Here is an 18,496-nt window from a genome sequence, read left to right as displayed (position 1 = left end):
CATCACTTTCCTTCTGTTAGAAAAACGCTCCATCACCTTTCTCGCCGGGCAAAGCTAATGGAAGTCGAAAATTCCTAATTGCTTTATCTGGAAAAGCAAAAGGTCTTCTCTTAAAGACAACTGGCAGAATGGGTTTTTTTTTTTCCACTTGTAAAAATCACACTTGTCAATTGTAGAAAATTTAGAAAATGAAGAAAAATGCAAAAAAAAAAAAAAGGTGTTGATTCATAATCCCAAGACTAGGGCATTAATTGTATCATTTTGACATCTTTCTTTCTTTTGAGCATGTCTTTTTCTTGGTTGAGATCAGTTGCTGACTACATTTTACATTTTGTTTGACTTTAAACTTTTTATGTATGTTTAGGCTTTAGCTGTACCTGGTCCACTTTTCTTCCTCTATTCTGTAGATTCTTATGTTTGGGGACTCTGTGCAGTATGGGGAAGGAGTGCAGAGATGCTTGGCAGTGACAGAGTTCTATTTCATTAAATATAAATTCATACAGTGAGGATGGGACCAAGTTTTCTTTATGTCGGAATCCCTAGGCCGTACATCGTGGGTAAAAGTTTGTTAAATGGCTGAAAAAGTGAATGAGTGAATGATTAAAGAATGGACAAAGGGGTAGCAGTGTTGAGGCGTTTTAGAAAGTAAAATCAACAAGACTGAGTGCCTCCCGAGTCTTAGCTGGTCCCTGCTGCCTACAGAGGCTGTGTGGCGCAATGACTCTGCAACCGGGCAGAGTTTCGTCTCAACAGCAGCCTCGGCTCAACAACATAGCCTTGGCTCTTACCTGGGCATGGCGCCTCCACTTTTAAGCCTCTGTTTTATCAACTGGTAAAGTGAGGGCAGTAATCGTTCCTGCCTCAATGCATGAGTTAATATGTGCAAAATGTATCGAACAGTGTCTGGCACAGTGTGTTACGATTAATATTTTTGCTATCATTAATAATCTATTATTATTACTACTATCAGCGCCTTACGTGAGGACGCGCAAAGCCTGGCTTATTACTGGAGCCTCACTCACCCTGTGGTCAAACTGTAAGAACGCCTCCTTCCCTGACTCTCCCAGCCTTTCTCAAACTTCTGTGCCTTTTTTTATAGACTTCGCCTGCTGACTGCCTTTCTCCTCCCTTCATTTCCCGCTGGCTAATTCCCACTCATCCTTCAGAAATCAGCTCCAGTCCCTGCCCCTAAGCAAGTCTTTCCTCCCCTTGTGGCCCTCCACCAGCGTGTCCTACAGCGGCCAGTTCTTCCAGCCTCCAAAATATCCTCGAAAGACTTCTCCTAACTCTCCTTCCATTGTGTTGAATTGTTTGTCCCTGTGTCTGCCACCAACAACCAGACTATGTTCTCGGGACCGGGGCAGCTCCTACTCATGTTTATGGCCCACCCATTGGCACAGAGCCCGGCCTGTACCAGAGGCCCCCCCCCCCAGAAAATACTGGCGAAGTGTGTAAATGGAGTTTACTCAATGGGTCAGTTTTTCAAAGTGGGCTTGTGAAAAGATCCAGTTAAATTGAAAATCAGTTCTGAGTAACACCCATAAAATTAGACTTTTTCAGCTTTCAATCTTATTTTGTTTTCACTACTTAACGATGTCGCAGCTCCCTAATTCAATTTTCCAGAGTTGGTATTGTACTTGTAACCTTGAAATTTAATATACTGGACTTATTGGAATACAATTTGGGCATAATGTGATCAGATTTTTAAAGCACAGGGGTCTCCGCATATGCACTGTAACTTTTGTTGCTCTGTTCACTATAAATAGCTTTTGGAAACATTTAGGAGAATCACTGTAAAATCAGCTACAAGGATAGGTGAACGCACTGCTCTGCTCTTCTATTGAAACATCTTCTCTTGCAATTCCAAAGAAATAAGTCACCAACTTTTGATGGCCTCTGGGAATCTTTGAGAATATAGGCAGAGGGAATCCACTTAATCCTAAAACTTCACATTATCCGAGTCTTCTAGCATTTTCTCCCACCTACCCATTCAGCAATACTACCTTGGATATCACTGACTTTTCTTTTTCCTTCTTACTGGAGCCACCATTACCACAGAGGCAACAAAAAAAGCAGGGATGGAAGAAACACGGAGAAATGAATCTTCCCCAAAGTTAATAAATGATCTTCTGAATAATCAAAACGTGACTGTTTTCTGAGAAACATTCTCCTACAACCTAGAAAGGCACTTTGATAATTCAGTACTGTTCCAGCTGCCTGGTCATGGCAAAGAGACTTTTTTTAAGTACACATTCGTGAAAAGCCAGTTACTATCCCTATTTATAACAGAGAGAAATTGTCTCAGTTCCATTTAACCTAGCAGAACATGAAGCATATTCCTCTGTAACCAATCCATTACTTCAGCACCCCATTCATGGTTCTTGTCCCAGAATTATTGCGTGTAGTTCAACAAACAACAATTTGAGTAGTCACCAACAACTAAAACATATTCAGTATATCTGCTAACCCGGCGGCTTAGCATTTGGGATTTGAGTGAAGGGGTGTGTGTGTGTGTGTGTGTGTGTGTGTGCGCGCGCGCATGCACGTACATGTGTTTTAATCCTCAAGCTCTTTTCAAGATGCTGAAATAATTTAAAGGATCAGTAACAGAAATTGAATTTTGCAGGCTTTAAGATCTGTCTACACATAGGGAGCGTGCCTTCTCATAATAACCAGCCATCAGTATTTACCAAGTGAAGTCACTAAACATCAGAGTTGGTTTGAAGACTAGCCAGTCTATGAGGAACAAAGAAATCTAATATCCTATTTTAAAGGGCTATTGCGAGTTTTATGATAAATATTTCACCTTTGTCTGTTTCATGTGGTTTTTCCCTCTGTTTTCCTAACATTGAAATTATGTGCATCTTAAGCCATTAGCATTTGGATATATGCTACCTTGTGCATTGGTGAGAATCAAAGTTTTCATAATAATAGCTTATAACGCATGGCAATTTTAATCCTCAGGGACTTTCCATATGTGCTCTATCATTTGCCTTTATCACCTTCCTGAGATGGTAGAGGGGAAGGTATTTGGTCCTCAGATGAAAAAACTGAGGCCCACAGAGGTAAAAGAACCTCCTCACAGAGTAAATAACAAGGAAAATGCCCTCCAGGGAGCACTAGCCAGAGTAAATTTACAAAGTGAATTCTTTGTTCACAGATAGGATATATCACCAGCACAAGTAGGTACTCAAATATTTGTTGAATACATTGAGAAGAGCTACTAAAAATGCAATTGAAAGGCCTGTATTTCATAGCGGTGCCATTTAGCATGAATTATCTTAAAACATTTAAACTCAGTATTCAGACTTTTGGTAAAACGTTATCTCAGAAATCAGATATAAGAAGAGCATTACAGCTAAATTTGACTCAAAAATCATAAAAATAGTATGAGAAATGTTTGGACAGGGGAGAGAGGTGATAGATGGTCCGTTCGGCTGAAAAATGCAATGTGTTAAAATGTAGGAATGAATGAAAAGACTCTGTAAGAAGTTTTCTCGATTTATTCTAGAAATCAAATTTCTTCATGTTTCCTGCTTTTGAAAATGCTTAGGTTGACATTCTTGAAGACACACATCTTGGATTTCAAAAGGAATATGGCAAAGAAACTTCTCAAAACAAATGTATCCACACCAGATCTCTCTCTCTCTCTGTCCATCTGTTTACCTCTCTGTCATCTTTTTTTAACCCATACTAGAGCCAGATGTATTTCGCCCCCTTGAAGTGTTACACATGCTTAGGAGGCTTTAGGAGGAGGTTTGAAGGGCTATCTTTATATTTTTCAGATAGAAGAAATTGAACAGAAGACTCCCATTTCATAATTAAGTAGGCCTAATACTGATGTGTTACAATATGGATTCATTAGGAAATAGACTAAGATATCCATTTCAGGTAAACCTCTTGAACTGGCCACAAATAGTTACACGTGTAATGTGTACTGTAAGAGTGCCATTTACTTCTCAGCTAAAGTCAGTATTTCACGGGTGTTAGACACCAACCAAGATGGTTCACTCCTTAGAGAGACTGTCTGAAGTTTGGCCCAATGCACGACATGGGGAAGTGGGGAGAATGAGAAGAGAGGGTCCCAACTGGCTGGCTTTGAGTCCTGGCTCCTCCATTCACAGGTTGGGTGGCCTTGAGCAACAGTCTCTGCTCTCTTCCTCAGCTTCCGTCTCCCCACATTACTTCCTCATAGGGTTGTCATGACGATCCAGTGAATTAATACTTGTCAGCCTCTGGGAACAGATAATTAGGACTTCACTGTGTCTTGTTTTTGTTGTTGTGTTTGATAGTATTATTCCAAAATTCTGTTACAAGATGTTCTCATTTTTAAGAAGTGGTTGAGCATTAAAAAAACTCACAATTATGGCATAGAAGGAGAACGCTGGTGAAAATATTTTAAATGTGGCATGATCTGTTGAGAAAAAATAATAAATAATAACTAACCTAATCGGATAGATGTACAATAGTCCTGAAAATAAAAGTATCATCGTACATTTACTCATGCCAAAAAAAAAAAAAAAAATCTAGATAGGGTACTAACTTTAGCATAAAGTTATTTATTTTATTAACAGGCTTCTTTATTAAAAGGCTTAATTTTAACATCACGACCACAACTTTCTCCTGATTCGTCCTTCCTTCTCTATCATCCTTGATTACCTTGTAAGCACCTTGCACTTTTTTTTTCTAAATATGACTAGTTTTTCATCTGAATACCCTACTGCTACAAATTCAAACTGTAATCAAAAATTGGTGCCAGGGTGCATTTAAGCAATTAGAATGCTGTAATTAAAGTCTGCTGTGTATGTAATCTTACAATGCACAGGAGTAAGTACAGAAGTAGAGAGCTTGGTTCTGAGGGTTTACTTAATGACAGTTATTCATCTGTTCTCCAATTGTCTCTCCTCATATTTATCAGATGTGGGTGCCTCAGAACCTCCATACTCATTAGCAGAGCCTGACCTATTTAGGCTCCCTGCCTTTCTTGCATCGCGTAACAATTTGATGGTAGATCACCACACCTAATTTTCAGGGCAGTCTCATAAACATTCACTCCCTTGCTTTGAGACTGTGTTGGTGTAAGTGTTTATACAAAGGGATCAGGTACCGCAGAATGGTGGAGCCAGTCTGTCATACTTAAGATGTGACTGACTCGTTCTGCCTGGGCTTAAAAAGAATAAAGAAAGCGAGTTTCAGGATCTCAGAATGGTGGGGGGAGGGGAGGGGAATAAAAATGACAATTGAGAGGAGGAAGAATCATACCTCTGATGATATTTTTTGCAGCATTAACTGGTAGAGCACTGTCATTGAAAGGTGTAGGGCTTTTTTTTTTTTTTTGAGTATAGATTAATTCATTTAAAATATTTTTGAACGCCCACTGTGGTAGGCACTGTACAGGTGCTGGGTGTACAACTAAGCAAACAGATCTCTGCCTCTGGAGAGTGTGCGGTTTTGTATGATTAATAGCCATATTTCACAAATTGTGTATATCTAATATCCAGTTCCCATTCAATTTTCTCTCATTGTCTCGGTAATGTTCTTTACATCTTTTGGTTTTTTTTCCCATTCTGATCCAGGATCACACATTGCATTTAGTGATCATGAGTCTGTAGTCTCTGTAATTGGGAACATATGGCCAGTCTTTCTCTGGCTTTTCTCAAACTGGTACTTTTGAGGGGTATAGGCCAGTTGCCTGGTAGAATGTCTCTCCATTTGTGATATATGGATTCTTCTAATTTGCTGGTTGTAAACCTGTATCATGTGGGACGTGTCTCACAGCCATCTAGGAACATGGTGAAAATACAGAGACCCACACCCTGTCCTATTTCATCCTATCTCACTTCAGTGAGCCTGAGCCTCTTTATTCTTTGTTAGCTCTCCAGGCAATTCTGCTACCCACCAAAAGTTGAGAGCCACTATTGTAACATAATTTCCCTGTGGCAGGAATACCAAGTAGGTGACATGTGTTCTCAGTGTATCTCACTAGGAGGCTCGCAATGTCAGTATACTTTGTTTTTTGTTTTTGTTTTCGTTTTTTAATTTTTTTTTAACGTTTATTTATTTTTGAGACAGAGAGTGACAGAGCATGAATGGGGAAGGGTCAGAGAGAGGGAGACACAGAATCTGAAACAGGCTCCAGGCTCTGAGCTGTCAGCACAGAGCCTGACGCGGGGCTCGAACTCACGGACCGCGAGATCATGACCTGGGCCGAAGTCGGCCGCTTAACCGACTGAGCTACCCAGGCACCCCCAGTATACTTTGTTTTTGAGTAAGGTAGTATATGCCAGTTTTCTCTTCCCCTTTGTGATTTGTCTGGAGTTGACACTTGACCGCTGTTTAAGCATCCTATTTCCCAATAGTATTTGAACCAATGGACTTGGCCTCCAGTGGTGGTCTTGCCTAAGTCAGTTTATGCTGTGGTGATTGTAAATGGTGATTCTCCAACTCTTTCAATTCGTCTGCAAAGAATAATTTTTCTTCTCCTCTGTCTCCAGCTGTTAATAATACTATTATGGGTTCCTTTTTTATTCAATGTATTATCTATTCTGCCATTCATTTTGATGATCAGAATGTTCCTATTGCTATAACCTTGGCGTTAGCCATTTTTCCTTTCTGTGGAGAAATGGTATTTAGAAATCAAGATCTGGGCGGGGCACCTGGATGGGTCAGTTGGTTAAGCATCTGACTTCAGCTCAGGTCATGACCTCATGGTTCGTGAGTTCAAGCCCCACCTGGGACTCTCTGCTGTCATCTCAGAGCCTGCTTCAGATCCTCTGTCCCCCGTCTCTCTGCTCCTCCCCTGCTCGCATGTGTTCTCTCTCTCTTAAAAGTAAATAAACTTAAAAAAAAAAAAAAGAAATCAAGGCCTGGTTTCTATTTAAACTCGTTGGAACTTCACCCCAAGGAAAAAAAATGTGCTACCTGTATACCTAAAAACGAAATGTATTGCATAAACCATACCTGGGTTGATCCTTGAGAAAGTGTGGTCTGCCTAGTTTCCCTTCTTTCTCATTTCCGTATCTGTATATTCCTTTGATTATCCTTCCGCAAATGAACACTAATTCACATGCTGCAAAACTTTCTCTCTTTGCTCCTATCTACATTATGATCAAGTTTCTGAGAAGCAGTATGCCCAGATACTTTGATCATAATGCTTACATCTTTGAAACTGTGTTACACACCCACGAAAACACCTGTACTTGTTTGCTTTCTTTGTAATGCTTTTTTCCCTTATCCAAAACATTTTTCAAATTATTTTTAAAATTTTTTATTTATTTATTTTGAGAGCGAGAGCATAAGCAGGGAAGGGGCAAAGAGGGGGAGACAGAATCCCAAGCAGGCTCCACACCCCTACATGGAGCCCGATGCAGGACTCAAACCCATGAACTGTGAGATCATGGCCTGGGCTGAAATCAAGAGTCAGATGCTCAACCAAATGAGCCACCCAGGTGCCCCCTTCCAAAGCATTTTTATATCTTGTTTTTCTTTTTGTCCTCTAACTCCATGAAACATGTAAGACAGGTATTACTATTTTCCTTTTACATTTCTAGAAAATGAAGCCAGAAGAGCAAAAGCCTTCTTAATATCTAACACCAAGTGTGTTTGGTGTTTTAAGTTTGCATATCTAGTCTCTGACACCTAGTACTTAGTTTACCTTTCCCATAGCTGGTAAAGCCTGGGCTATGTTCTCATGGTTCTGAAACTCATTCTGAGTTGAAAATTAAGTCAAATCAACTATATAGTGGATCAAGAAACACAAGAAACTTTACCTTTAAAGTAAGTTTTTTTAATGTTTATTTAGTTTTGAGAGAGAGAGACAGAGACACAGTGTGAGCAGGGGAGGGGCAGAGAGAAAGAGAGACACGGAATCCCGAGCAGGCTCCAGGCTCTGAGCTGTGACCACAGAGCCTGACATGGGGCTCGAACCCACAAACTGTGAGATCGTGACCTTAGCCAAAGTTGGATCCTTAACCCTTTGAGCCACCCAGGTGCCCTGAAGCATTCCCTTTTAAAGAAAGGAAAGGTAAAGGGGCACCTGGGTGGCTCAGTCGGTTTAGTGGCCGACTTCGGCTCAGGTCATGATCTCACGGTCCGGTCCATGAGTTGGAGCCCTGCATCCGGCTCTGTGCTGACAGCTCAGAGCCTGGAGCCTGTCTCAGATTCTGTGTCTCCCTCTCTCTGACCCTCCCCCGTTCATGCTCTGTCTCTCTCTGTCTCAAAAGTAAATAAACATTAAGAAAAAAAATTTTTTTTAATGTATAAAAAAAAGGAAAGGTAAAGATATTCCCATCAACTTTTTACTTTACTACTCTTTTAGTTGATATTCTACAAATATTATGGAGCTCCTGTTCTGTGCCAGGTAGTATTCTACGTCCCGGAGATAAAGCTAGGACCAGATAGATAAAAACCCATGCCCTTAAGGATCTAAGATATGATGAGGCAGGGATAATAGTGGGTGGGAAGAAAAACCATCAAGAAAATAGATAAGGTGTGTAATGCATTAGAAACGTGCAAGTAGGATAACCAAATACAGTTGTTCAAGGTGCTCACTGCTCAACTCTGTGCCCAAAGTTGCCATGAGATCGTGGATCTAAGCAACTGAAGATGGAACTGCCACTAGGTAAGATGAGAAAGGCTTCTGGGAAGATCAGGAGTTCTGTTGGTTTCTCAGCTGTATATAGAAGTATAATATATGTACAGAAAAGGGCGTGTAAGTGCAGCTCAACAGACTTTCAAAATTGAACACATCTGGGGCGCCTGGGTGGCTCAGTCGGTTAAGCGTCCGACTTTGACTCAGGTCATGATCTCACGGTCCATGGGTTCGAGCCCCGCGTCGGGCTCTGTGCTGACTGCTCAGAGCCTGGAGCCTGTTTCAGATTCTGTGTCTCCCTCTCTCTCTGACTCTCCCCCGTTCATGCTCTGTCTCTCTCTGTCTCAAAAATAAATAAATGTTAAAAAATTAAAAAACAAAATTGAACACATTTGTGCAACTAGCATCAATATCAAGTAAACAGAATATCACCACCAACTGAAAAGGCCCTCACATGTTCTCTTCCAGTCATTAATGCCTCCACTCCCATGACTTTTACTAGCATTTATTTGTTTTGGCTGACTTTATATTTTATATAACTGGAGTCATTCAAGGTGCTCTTTAATGTTTGGCCTAATTTGCTCAAATTAGGTTTGTGAGATTCATCCATATTGTAGTTTAGGCTAGCTTCACCCTTGCTGGGGAATAGTAGTCCATAGTATGAATATACCATAGTTCATTTGCTCATTGAAGAGCATTTGAGTAGCCTGCAGTATTTAGTTATTACAAATAGCACTGCTATGAAGGTCCCAGTGCCTGTGGCTTAGTGGATTTATGTAAATATGTCTGTTAGATGTATACCGAGGAGCAGAATTCCTGACCCATAGTGTATATTTGTGTTAAGATTTGGTAGACCTTGGGGCTCCTGGGTGGCTCCGTTGGTTAAGCATCCAACTGTTGATTTCTGCTCAGGGCATGATCTCACGGTTCTTGAGTTCAAGCCCCGTAGACTCTATGCTGACAGTGCAAAGCCTGCTTGGGATTCTCTCTCTCTCTGTCTCTCTCTGTCTCTCTCTGTCTCTCTCTGTCTCTCTGTCTGCCCCTTCCTTCCTCACTTGCTCTCTCTCTTCCAATATAAATAAATAAGCATTAAAAAAAAAAAACGGAGGCACCTGTGTGGCTCAGTAAGCGTCCGACTTTGGCTCACGTCATTATCTCACGGTTCATGGGTTCATGCCCTGCGTGGGGCTCTGTGCTGACAGCTCAGAGCCTGGAGCCTGCTTCCGATTCTGTGTCTCCCTCTCTCTCTGCCCCTCCCCTGCTAATGTTCTGTCTCTCTCTCTCAAAAGTGAGTAAACATTTTAAAAAATTAAAAAAAAAGATTTGGTAGACCCTGCCAAAATGTTCGTCCCAGAGCTAACTTATAATCTACCAACAGTGTATGAGAAGGTGTGTTAAACAGAATGTCTACTTCATGCAGTGGAATCAGAGGTACCAAGTACATTGCAAAGAACTGTACCAAAATAGTAGTTGAAAACAATTTCAGTGCGTGCCTACAAAATGAAAATAAATAAGCTAAAACTTGTTGGCATTATAGGCTTTGGTGAAGAAATTTAATGGTACTCAAATACGCTAAAAATAATAATCCTACGGAATGATAATCAGGTAAATAATATAATGAAGAAAATGGCCCATTTATAAAGGAAAATATAAAATCCTGAGTAGTGGGGCAGCTGGATGGCTCAGCCGGGAGAGCATGCAACTCTCGGTCTCAGGTTTGACTTCAAGCCCCACACTGGGGATGGAGCCTACTTAAAATAATAAATGAAAGTAGAAATCTTTTAAAAATAATTTTAAAGATACTGAGTATTAACCCTAACACTGAATGTGTATGATCTTTCTGGTGTATCATAAAACTTTATGGTTATTATATAACCATTTCAATAATGACATACATGGTTCCAAAGAGGAAGGAAAATTATTATATATTTTTTTAAATTCATAAGACTAGTTAAAAAATGTTTCAAATAAGTGAAAGAGAATGTCAAAGATTATTATGGAAAATTAAAACCCTTAGATATTGAGATATGTAATAATGGAACACCAATTAAATGTTACAGAACTACACAAAAATTGAACAGTGTCCCAGAACAAAGTAGATTCCTATCGATATAATAATATTTAACAATGTAATAAGCAACACGGTGCATAATGCAGAGAGAAAAACACTGAGAGAATCTTTTTGGCTAGGCTTTATGAAAATGCTTTGTATTTGTCCTTCATAAAATGATCTCAACAACCCAATACATTCAATATTATCATCCCCCATTTTGTAGATGAGGAACTGAGTTTCAGAGAAGTAACTTGCTCAGGACCCCAAAGATTCTTTCAGTGAAGGTGATAGCCCCCACTCCAGTCTGACTTCGTAGGCCTGGAGAATAGATCGAAGAATACAATTTGTACCCAGTAGCTGAAACAAAGGGTTAACACTGGTAGCTCAAACAAAACATGAGTTCTCAAATAGGTAAGTGAACAAAGGGTCATTTCACACATGAGCAATAGCAAATAATATGCAATTGCAAGAGAGATATTCAAGTTGATTAGTAATAAAAAAAAATTGCAAGTTTCAATGTTGCAGTATTGTTTTCTACTTTCCTAATTACCAAAAATAATATTATTCATTTGGTGTGGCTTGTAAAACTACGTACATTTCCCTAAGCTGGAAACATTAGTAAGAATGTTTACTATCTTGATCTGGGTGATGGGTGCATGAGTGTATACACGTGTCAAAATTCATCAAGCTGTGCACTAAGATTCGTGCATGTTACTATATGTACCTCAATAAAAAAGAAAAAAAGCGCATTACAGTATGTATGGCAGGTGATGAAATCAGAGTTGCCTGTGAGGAAATAAAAGTAGAAATAATTAGATCCTGCCAAGGTTAAGGTTGGTATAAAACATTTAGCATGGGTAGTATAAAGCGTTTAACCCACAAATTCGAAACTCAACTTCTCTTAAGAACCACAGCAAAGAGGAAGTTATGACCACTTGCGTAACTCACGGTGGTCTTTAAGGTAGAAACAGAGCAGCTGCCCAGCGGAGCACAGTCACTACTGCTCCTAAAAATCAGAAACTTCTCCCAGGGGTCCTGGTAAAGGACTGGTCTATGAGGTAATTAACAATGCCCTCAACAACACACCCAGAGTTATTAAAATACTGAGGTTCTGAGGGTTGCTTCTTCTCTTGTTCCTCAACAGAAGCCGGTGGAGTAATGCCAAAACACAGTTACAAAAAAAGCAGTTTTACCTTGGGACAAAACTTATGGTTCCATTTTGTAAGTTTCTAATGGTTCTCGGTTAGTCCAGAGACCTCTGAGAGAATCTAGATCAGTGGTTCCCAGCTGGGGACCTTTGCCACCCAGGGGACATATGGAAAATGTTTGGAGACATTTTTGGTTGTCACAGCTTGGGGGGGCGGGGGTTGCTGCTGGAATCTAGCGGATAGAGGCCGGGGGCACTGCCTGATACCCTATGATGCACAGGATAGCCCCCACAAAAAAAACAATTAACTGAAAATGTCAGTTATGCCAAGGTTGCCAAGCTCTGGTCTCAAGGAACAAAATGGAAAATATACCAGAAACATTACTACTATGTATCATTGAGACCAGCTTCCAGACACATTTCTTCTCACAACTAGCTTGGACAAAAAAGGACAAAGTGTTTGGTTCATTTACAAGGGGAATATGGGGTGCAGATGTGGTAGTTATGGCCTGGTCTCCTAGGGGCACAGTAATCCCAAAAGACAGGAACTAGCCCCGGGAAGTATGCCTTTATGGTTCAGCAAGAACTGCCTTGTAAGATAGTAGGTAAGTGTTGAGTGTTGATGTGCACACCCCCCCCCCCCCCCCCGCAAACAGGCTAATAGTATGAAACCAGTGAGTCCAGAGCTCTAGAATTCTCTGATCTGTCAGGTTCCTCCTCCATGTAGATGTGTCTACAGAAGGAATTAAGAGGTTTCCAGGGAGCTATATCCGTTCACTCATTTGTGCACTTCTCACATCTATTCTTTGCACTCTGTTTGCTGGCTTAGTGGTAAATCAAAATGAGAGCATCTGAGCACCCAAGTCACTGTGTTTGCCAACTTTTGAGTTTTAACCAGACTTTGAAGTCTGGCTTGGCTGAGCAGTGGATGCAGTTGACTACCCATGTCCGGAAGTCCCTTTCTCTCTATCTGTGGGCATTGATTCTCTCTGGTTCACATCTTCCCAACTTTGTCTTGAGACGCAGCAAGACCCTTGGCCCTAATTTGGAAAATCCCTGGTTGTGGCTTTGGACCAGCTTCTGTCACTTGTCCACAGAAAGATGATTGTGTTTGCATGTAAGCCAGTGGGGAAAGAAGCGGTTCTGAAAAGATTGTGATATTGGGACATCCTGCCCGGAAACAGGGATGGGTACCAGGCAGTCAAGACAAATAGATAGCCAGCACTCTGGGAAATTATGTCAATTTTTTACAAACTTCTTATTTATTTTTTTTTAATTTTTTTTCAACGTTTATTTATTTTTGGGACAGAGAGAGACAGAGCATGAACGGGGCAGGGGCAGAGAGAGAGGGAGACACAGAATCGGAAACAGGCTCCAGGCTCTGAGCCATCAGCCCAGAGCCGGACGCGGGGCTCGAACTCACGGACCGCGAGATCGTGACCTGGCTGAAGTCGGACGCTTAACCGACTGCGCCACCCAGGCGCCCCACAAACTTCTTATTTTAGAATCATTTCAAACTTACAGAAGAGCTGTAAGAATGGCACAAAAACACAGTATGTCCATCAAACCAAATTCACCAGTTGTCAACATTTTGCTACGTTTGCTCTCTCTCCCCCTGCCCACGGATGTGTCCTTTTTTCTGAACCAGTTAAGAGTAAGTTACGCTCTTTATCCTTAAATAATCCATTGTGTATTTCCTAAGATCAAAGCCACCCTTTATAGAACCCTGTTACAATGATCACATTTAGAACATTTAACAATTGAATCTGGACTGTTGCCTAATGTACCCTCCAACTTTCCCAGGGGTGCCCTTTGTAACAACTTTTCCTCTTGACATGGGATGACACATTTCATTTGGTTGTTACGACTGCCTCGTCTCCTTTCCTTCGAAACAGTTCTTCAGCCTTTCTTTGGCATTGATCCTATTTACATTTTTGAAGGCTATGGGCCAGATATTTTATAGGACGTCCCTCAATTTGAGTTTGTCTCACGCTTCCTCGTGATTAGATCTAGTGATGTATTTTCGGCTGCAGTACCACCCAGTGGTGTGCTAGCCAGCTAGTACCTGCTGTAAGAGCCGATTCTCACATCTCTTCCCAGCAGCGTGTCCTGTGATGTCAGATCAGTAGCTTGGTAGCTACTTCAAGCTACTATTGCTAGCTTGAAATCGGCTGTGGTGGGGGTATTTGCACCATGGAAATCCACAAATGCTACAACTAAGGGATCGTTCCCCCCCGCTTCCCCATTTCTGGCTGTGAAACATTTACATTTACCAGTACAGACATGTATATAAGTGACGTTATGTCCTTCTCAATGCGTATTATCAGGAGGCCGGTCTGTACAGTTATTGGTAATGTCTCATCACTTCATTAAGATTGTATCAGTCAGGTTTCTCCACTGAAAAGCTACCATTTTTCCCTCTTGTAATTAAATTTCCCCAATAGAGAGATGCTTCGTGATTATATAAATACCCTGTCCTGTTTCTCACCAAACTTTCACCCAATAGTTTTTGTTTATTGAAAACTGTTACCTGAACAATCAGCAGTATGATGACTACAAGTGCTAATTTTCCATTCCTCTCATTTCTCATATATTTATTTGTTGGTGTTCTTCAAGTTGCCTTTTTTAATAGACTTAACCCTAAAATAGCTAGATAATTAGTAATATACTTGGAAACAAGCTGGCTTCCCCCAACAGTTTGTCAAATAGTTCCAGATCCTAAGTATTTGTGAGCAAGTGATTCATGCCCATTGTTGTTGTGCAGAATAAGCTTCCATGAAGTATTACATCGATACAGATGAGTCTTCACAAGGAATTTTCCCATTCCTATTATGAGGCGTTTATGGTTAATGATAACTTACCACCCACCAGCAGTGGAGGTGGCATTTGGAGTCATTTTTCAGTCTTACCTGATTATGGTTTTTGCCAAAAGCCTACCTTTAGAAGATTCCTGGTGAGAGCTTTACGTTGGAGTCAGAAAGGTAACTAGTGGCCTCGATGGACTCGAAAGAGCCTGGAGTCACCATCTGCTGTGGGGTTGGGTAGGACATTTCATGTCCCTGATTCTCAGTGCCATCATCTACAGAATAATAGGAGTCATATTTTCACTAAATGCTTTTTCAAGTTCTAAAACTTTCTTTTATTCTCTTCTCCTTGTGAATCAAAACGTATAGTTCTCATTTCATTAGCAAGATGTTTTGGTCAACTGAGCCAACAAGCCAAACACAAAATAAAATGTCCAACATGGATCCTGAACCTAGTGACCTAGAGACTGGATCCGTAAGCCAGCTAAATTAGCCATGAGGGTAGAACACCAAGACTTGATACTGTTTCGTATTACCCTTGTGCATTCAGCCACATCATCTGACTTACTTCTCTGCTCCTCTTTGTTTATCCCTGACAGTCATGGAAACCCACAGAAGGATCCCGTTACCCATCTCTCTGAGGAGATCCCTCTCCGATGTTAGCTTGCCCAGTACCTATAAGGTTACCTCTGTTACCATGGTTATAAGTAAAAGAAATCTTCCATCTCCGGGCAGACAGCAATTTCTAAAGAGCATTTGCACTTTATGCATGAAATTCTGGAGTTCTCTAGAAGTCTTAATTAAATTTCACCATATGAAATTGCTGAGAACCAGGCAGATAGTATTAGTTTTGCTTGGTCTGTTGCTTGGTGAGCTCCATGCACAAGTTAAGTAACCTTGGCAATCAGTATTAGAACTCAAAATATGTTGCCTTGTATTTCCAGAACAGTGGTTAAGAGGAAGGTGAGGTAGGGGCTGAGGTATATAAAAGAATGTAAGGCTTAGGGTTGCCTGGGTGGCTCAGTCGGTTAAGTGTCTGTCTTTGGCTCAGGTCATAATCTCACGGTTGGTGGGTTCGTGCCCCGCGTCAGCTCTGTGCTGACACCTCAGAGCCTGGAGCCCGCTTCGGATTCTGTGTCTCCCTGTCTCTCTGCCCCTCCCCCGCTTGCACTCTGTGTCTCTCTCTCTCTCAACACTTTAAAAATTTTTTTTAAAGATAAAAGAATGTAAGGCTTGGCCAAACCATGCATTCTCCTCTCTCCCAGGAACGAGATTTTGGTAGGCCCCACCCCTGCACCCCTCCGTCACCCTCCTCCACCAGAATTGTGTTGGGACAACTAGTATGGGTGAATACAAGCCCACAGGTGAGTTGCATATGTGCCTCCCCACTCTTCTGGAGCTGCCTGAGCCTGGTACTTCTCATACTTCAGCTCCTCATTTGATCATTTTTAATATTTAATGACCCTTCTAAGGTAGAGAATTCTTTGGCAGCATTCTTAAGAGTTTCTGTCTGAGGCCTTTTTATCTGCTGAACTTCCATTTACGAAATGGAAAAGTTAGTGTCTAAAATATTGTTTGGATGACTCACCTAAGGTTCTGATGAGGCAGAGGCGGTCATGGGGGGCCAGAGGAGTTGGTCATGGTTTTCAATAAATTTTATTTAGCTTTTGTTATTTTAATGTCCGAAATAATCCAATTTTTTTTCTCTTTTGTAAGATTTTAAGACAAACTGGACTGTAAATTCGGGCATGATTTCAAACTCAAAGATGGTTTTGAGCATTCCTCCCCCCTCCCCATTACCCCCCTCCCTTTGCATGAGTTTTTTCTTTTTTTTTTTTTTCTTTGAACATAAGGAATTTCAGCTTTCTAGAATTTAATCTCGGTCAACACTCATCTCACCTGTTGGATTAGCTGCTTCATCATCTTTCACCAGGTTAGAAAACCACTGTGTCTCTAGCCTGAAAGACAGAGGGCAATTGATGCTTACAACCAGCCTGCCTTTTCTTTGATTTTGTAATCTGTTTCTAGAGATTATAAGCGAGCTTTGAATTCCAAGGCTCTGGACCTGTCAGCTTTTAAAGGAAAAACTTTGAAGCAAATCCATTTCCTCAGGTTTCAGAAGGGAAACTTAGATGTTACAGGATGAAAATAATTTGTTTTCATTTTGTAATATAAGGGAAACACAGATAATTATCACAGCTGACATTGTAATGCCCTAGGTTTTTGGTTTCTTTATTTTATGGCTTTTAGAAGAATGATTATTATTTGTTTTTGGTTTTTTCCTTTTTTTTTTTTTTTGAGAACCCCAATCAAATCACTTGGAAACGTGAGAGAAAAGCGTAATCCTTTCCAAAATCCTCAGTGAGCTAACTGCTCTGTAAGCCTACCTAGTATGCGTTTACTTTAAAGCTACTTTTACTCACCATTAATGCTGTTGGTTTAACTGCAAAAACTCTGAAGCCCAAATTCAACGGGTAGAAGGGAGAAATAATGAGTTCAGGTTCATTTCTAGGCTCATGAGTTCTATGATCTCAAACAATATGCACTTTCAAGTACTAATTATGTAAGACTTAAGGTTATATGGAATGGTTTTAGTGTGTGTGAATGCCCACAAGCTAGCATATCACAAGTTTTTAAAAAATAAAGATCCTTCTATACCACTCATCGACTCGTTGTTGCAATATATTACATGAGGCAATAATGGTGTTGATGTATATGGTCACATATTATTTATTAACAAAATAAATGAAGGCATATGTGAGTATTATTGATAGAGGCAATATTCCTTCCACACACACTTATGCATCTCTATCAGGCTACTGAAAAAGCATTCCTGTTTTCCCAAGTCCAGAATTCCTATATTTTTGGAGGGGGGGGATCTTAAAGGATGAAAAAATAAAATAATGGGTAAAATAATAAATTAGAGTCATTATACTTCAATATAGAGGAACAGAATTTTAGTCTTCTCTAAGTATTTGCTATAGTCAATTCTTAAGGCTTTACATTTTATCTCTAAGTGTATGCGTGCTAATTCAATAATGTGTCATTGATGCAGTAGTGAATTTATATTTTTAGTAATAGTTGCATTGTGGGTACACCAAAATAACCATGCAGTGACACAGAGGGGGGAAAAAAAGATCTCAGGAAAACACCAAATGAATCTAAGAAAATCTTCAGAGTTTAACAATGAACTTGTAGGGATAAAAATTATTCGTTGGGAAGTTGTCTGAATTTTCAGCCTCAGAGTCATTTGTATTTCTTCCAGAATACTGCTCTCTGAAACAGACGCGGGCGCGCGCGCGCGCGCGCGCGCACACACACACACACACACACACACACACACACACACTTTGTGGCTTCCCCTGACCGCTGGATGCGTCCCTCCATGCCCCCCTCCCTTTGCCTTGCAATGGTATGATCTGCGTTTGATTGTAAACTGGAGGTGCCAAGCTGTGACAGCTTCCCCAACTCAACAGCCATTTGCTACAACCTAGGGCAGCCTTGTTCAGCGATGCTTTTCTTTTCCCCAACAGGGGCAAATCGAAGCGGACAGCGAAACCATCTTCAAGTTAGCCGCACTTGTGTTACAGGTAAGAATCAGCGCACTGCCTCTTGCCCGCGCCTTTTTGTTTGCTGGTTTTTGTGAACCGCCTGCAACTCTGAAACTTTCGCATGGGCCAGTTGGCTGATAGATGTTTAAGCCAGCTGGTTGTTTGCCAATGAAAAACGTGAGCCACCGTTTTCTGTTTGAGCGTCACTTGCGCAGGCTATAGTGTGATGTCGCAAAGGAAAATGAAATTTAGACTGTTCTGAGGGAAAAGAATTAGGACTGTACTTCAGGAAAAGAGCTCTGGGTTACTTGGATTTGGGAAGCGGCAATTGTTAACAACAGCTGTAATTTT

General features: G+C 40.8%; 1 protein-coding gene across 12 annotated transcripts in view; it reads left to right on the top strand.

The window, feature by feature from the left end:
- Nucleotides 1–18,496, top strand: part of FRMD4B (FERM domain containing 4B) — a 356,794-nt gene that overhangs the window by 267,216 nt on the left and 71,082 nt on the right. For all 12 annotated transcript variants that reach the window (XM_045053138.1, XM_045053139.1, XM_045053143.1 and 9 more), the window contains one exon: nt 18,128–18,184. In XM_045053138.1, coding sequence (XP_044909073.1) covers nt 18,128–18,184 — 57 coding nt within the window. The remainder of the gene's footprint in view (nt 1–18,127; nt 18,185–18,496) is intronic.

This window comes from Felis catus, chromosome A2 (genome assembly GCF_018350175.1).
Source record: "Felis catus isolate Fca126 chromosome A2, F.catus_Fca126_mat1.0, whole genome shotgun sequence".
In the NCBI taxonomy this organism is placed as follows: domain Eukaryota; kingdom Metazoa; phylum Chordata; class Mammalia; order Carnivora; family Felidae; genus Felis; species Felis catus.
Note: the sequence above shows the minus strand (reverse complement) of the source record. Positions and strands in the feature narration are given on the sequence as shown.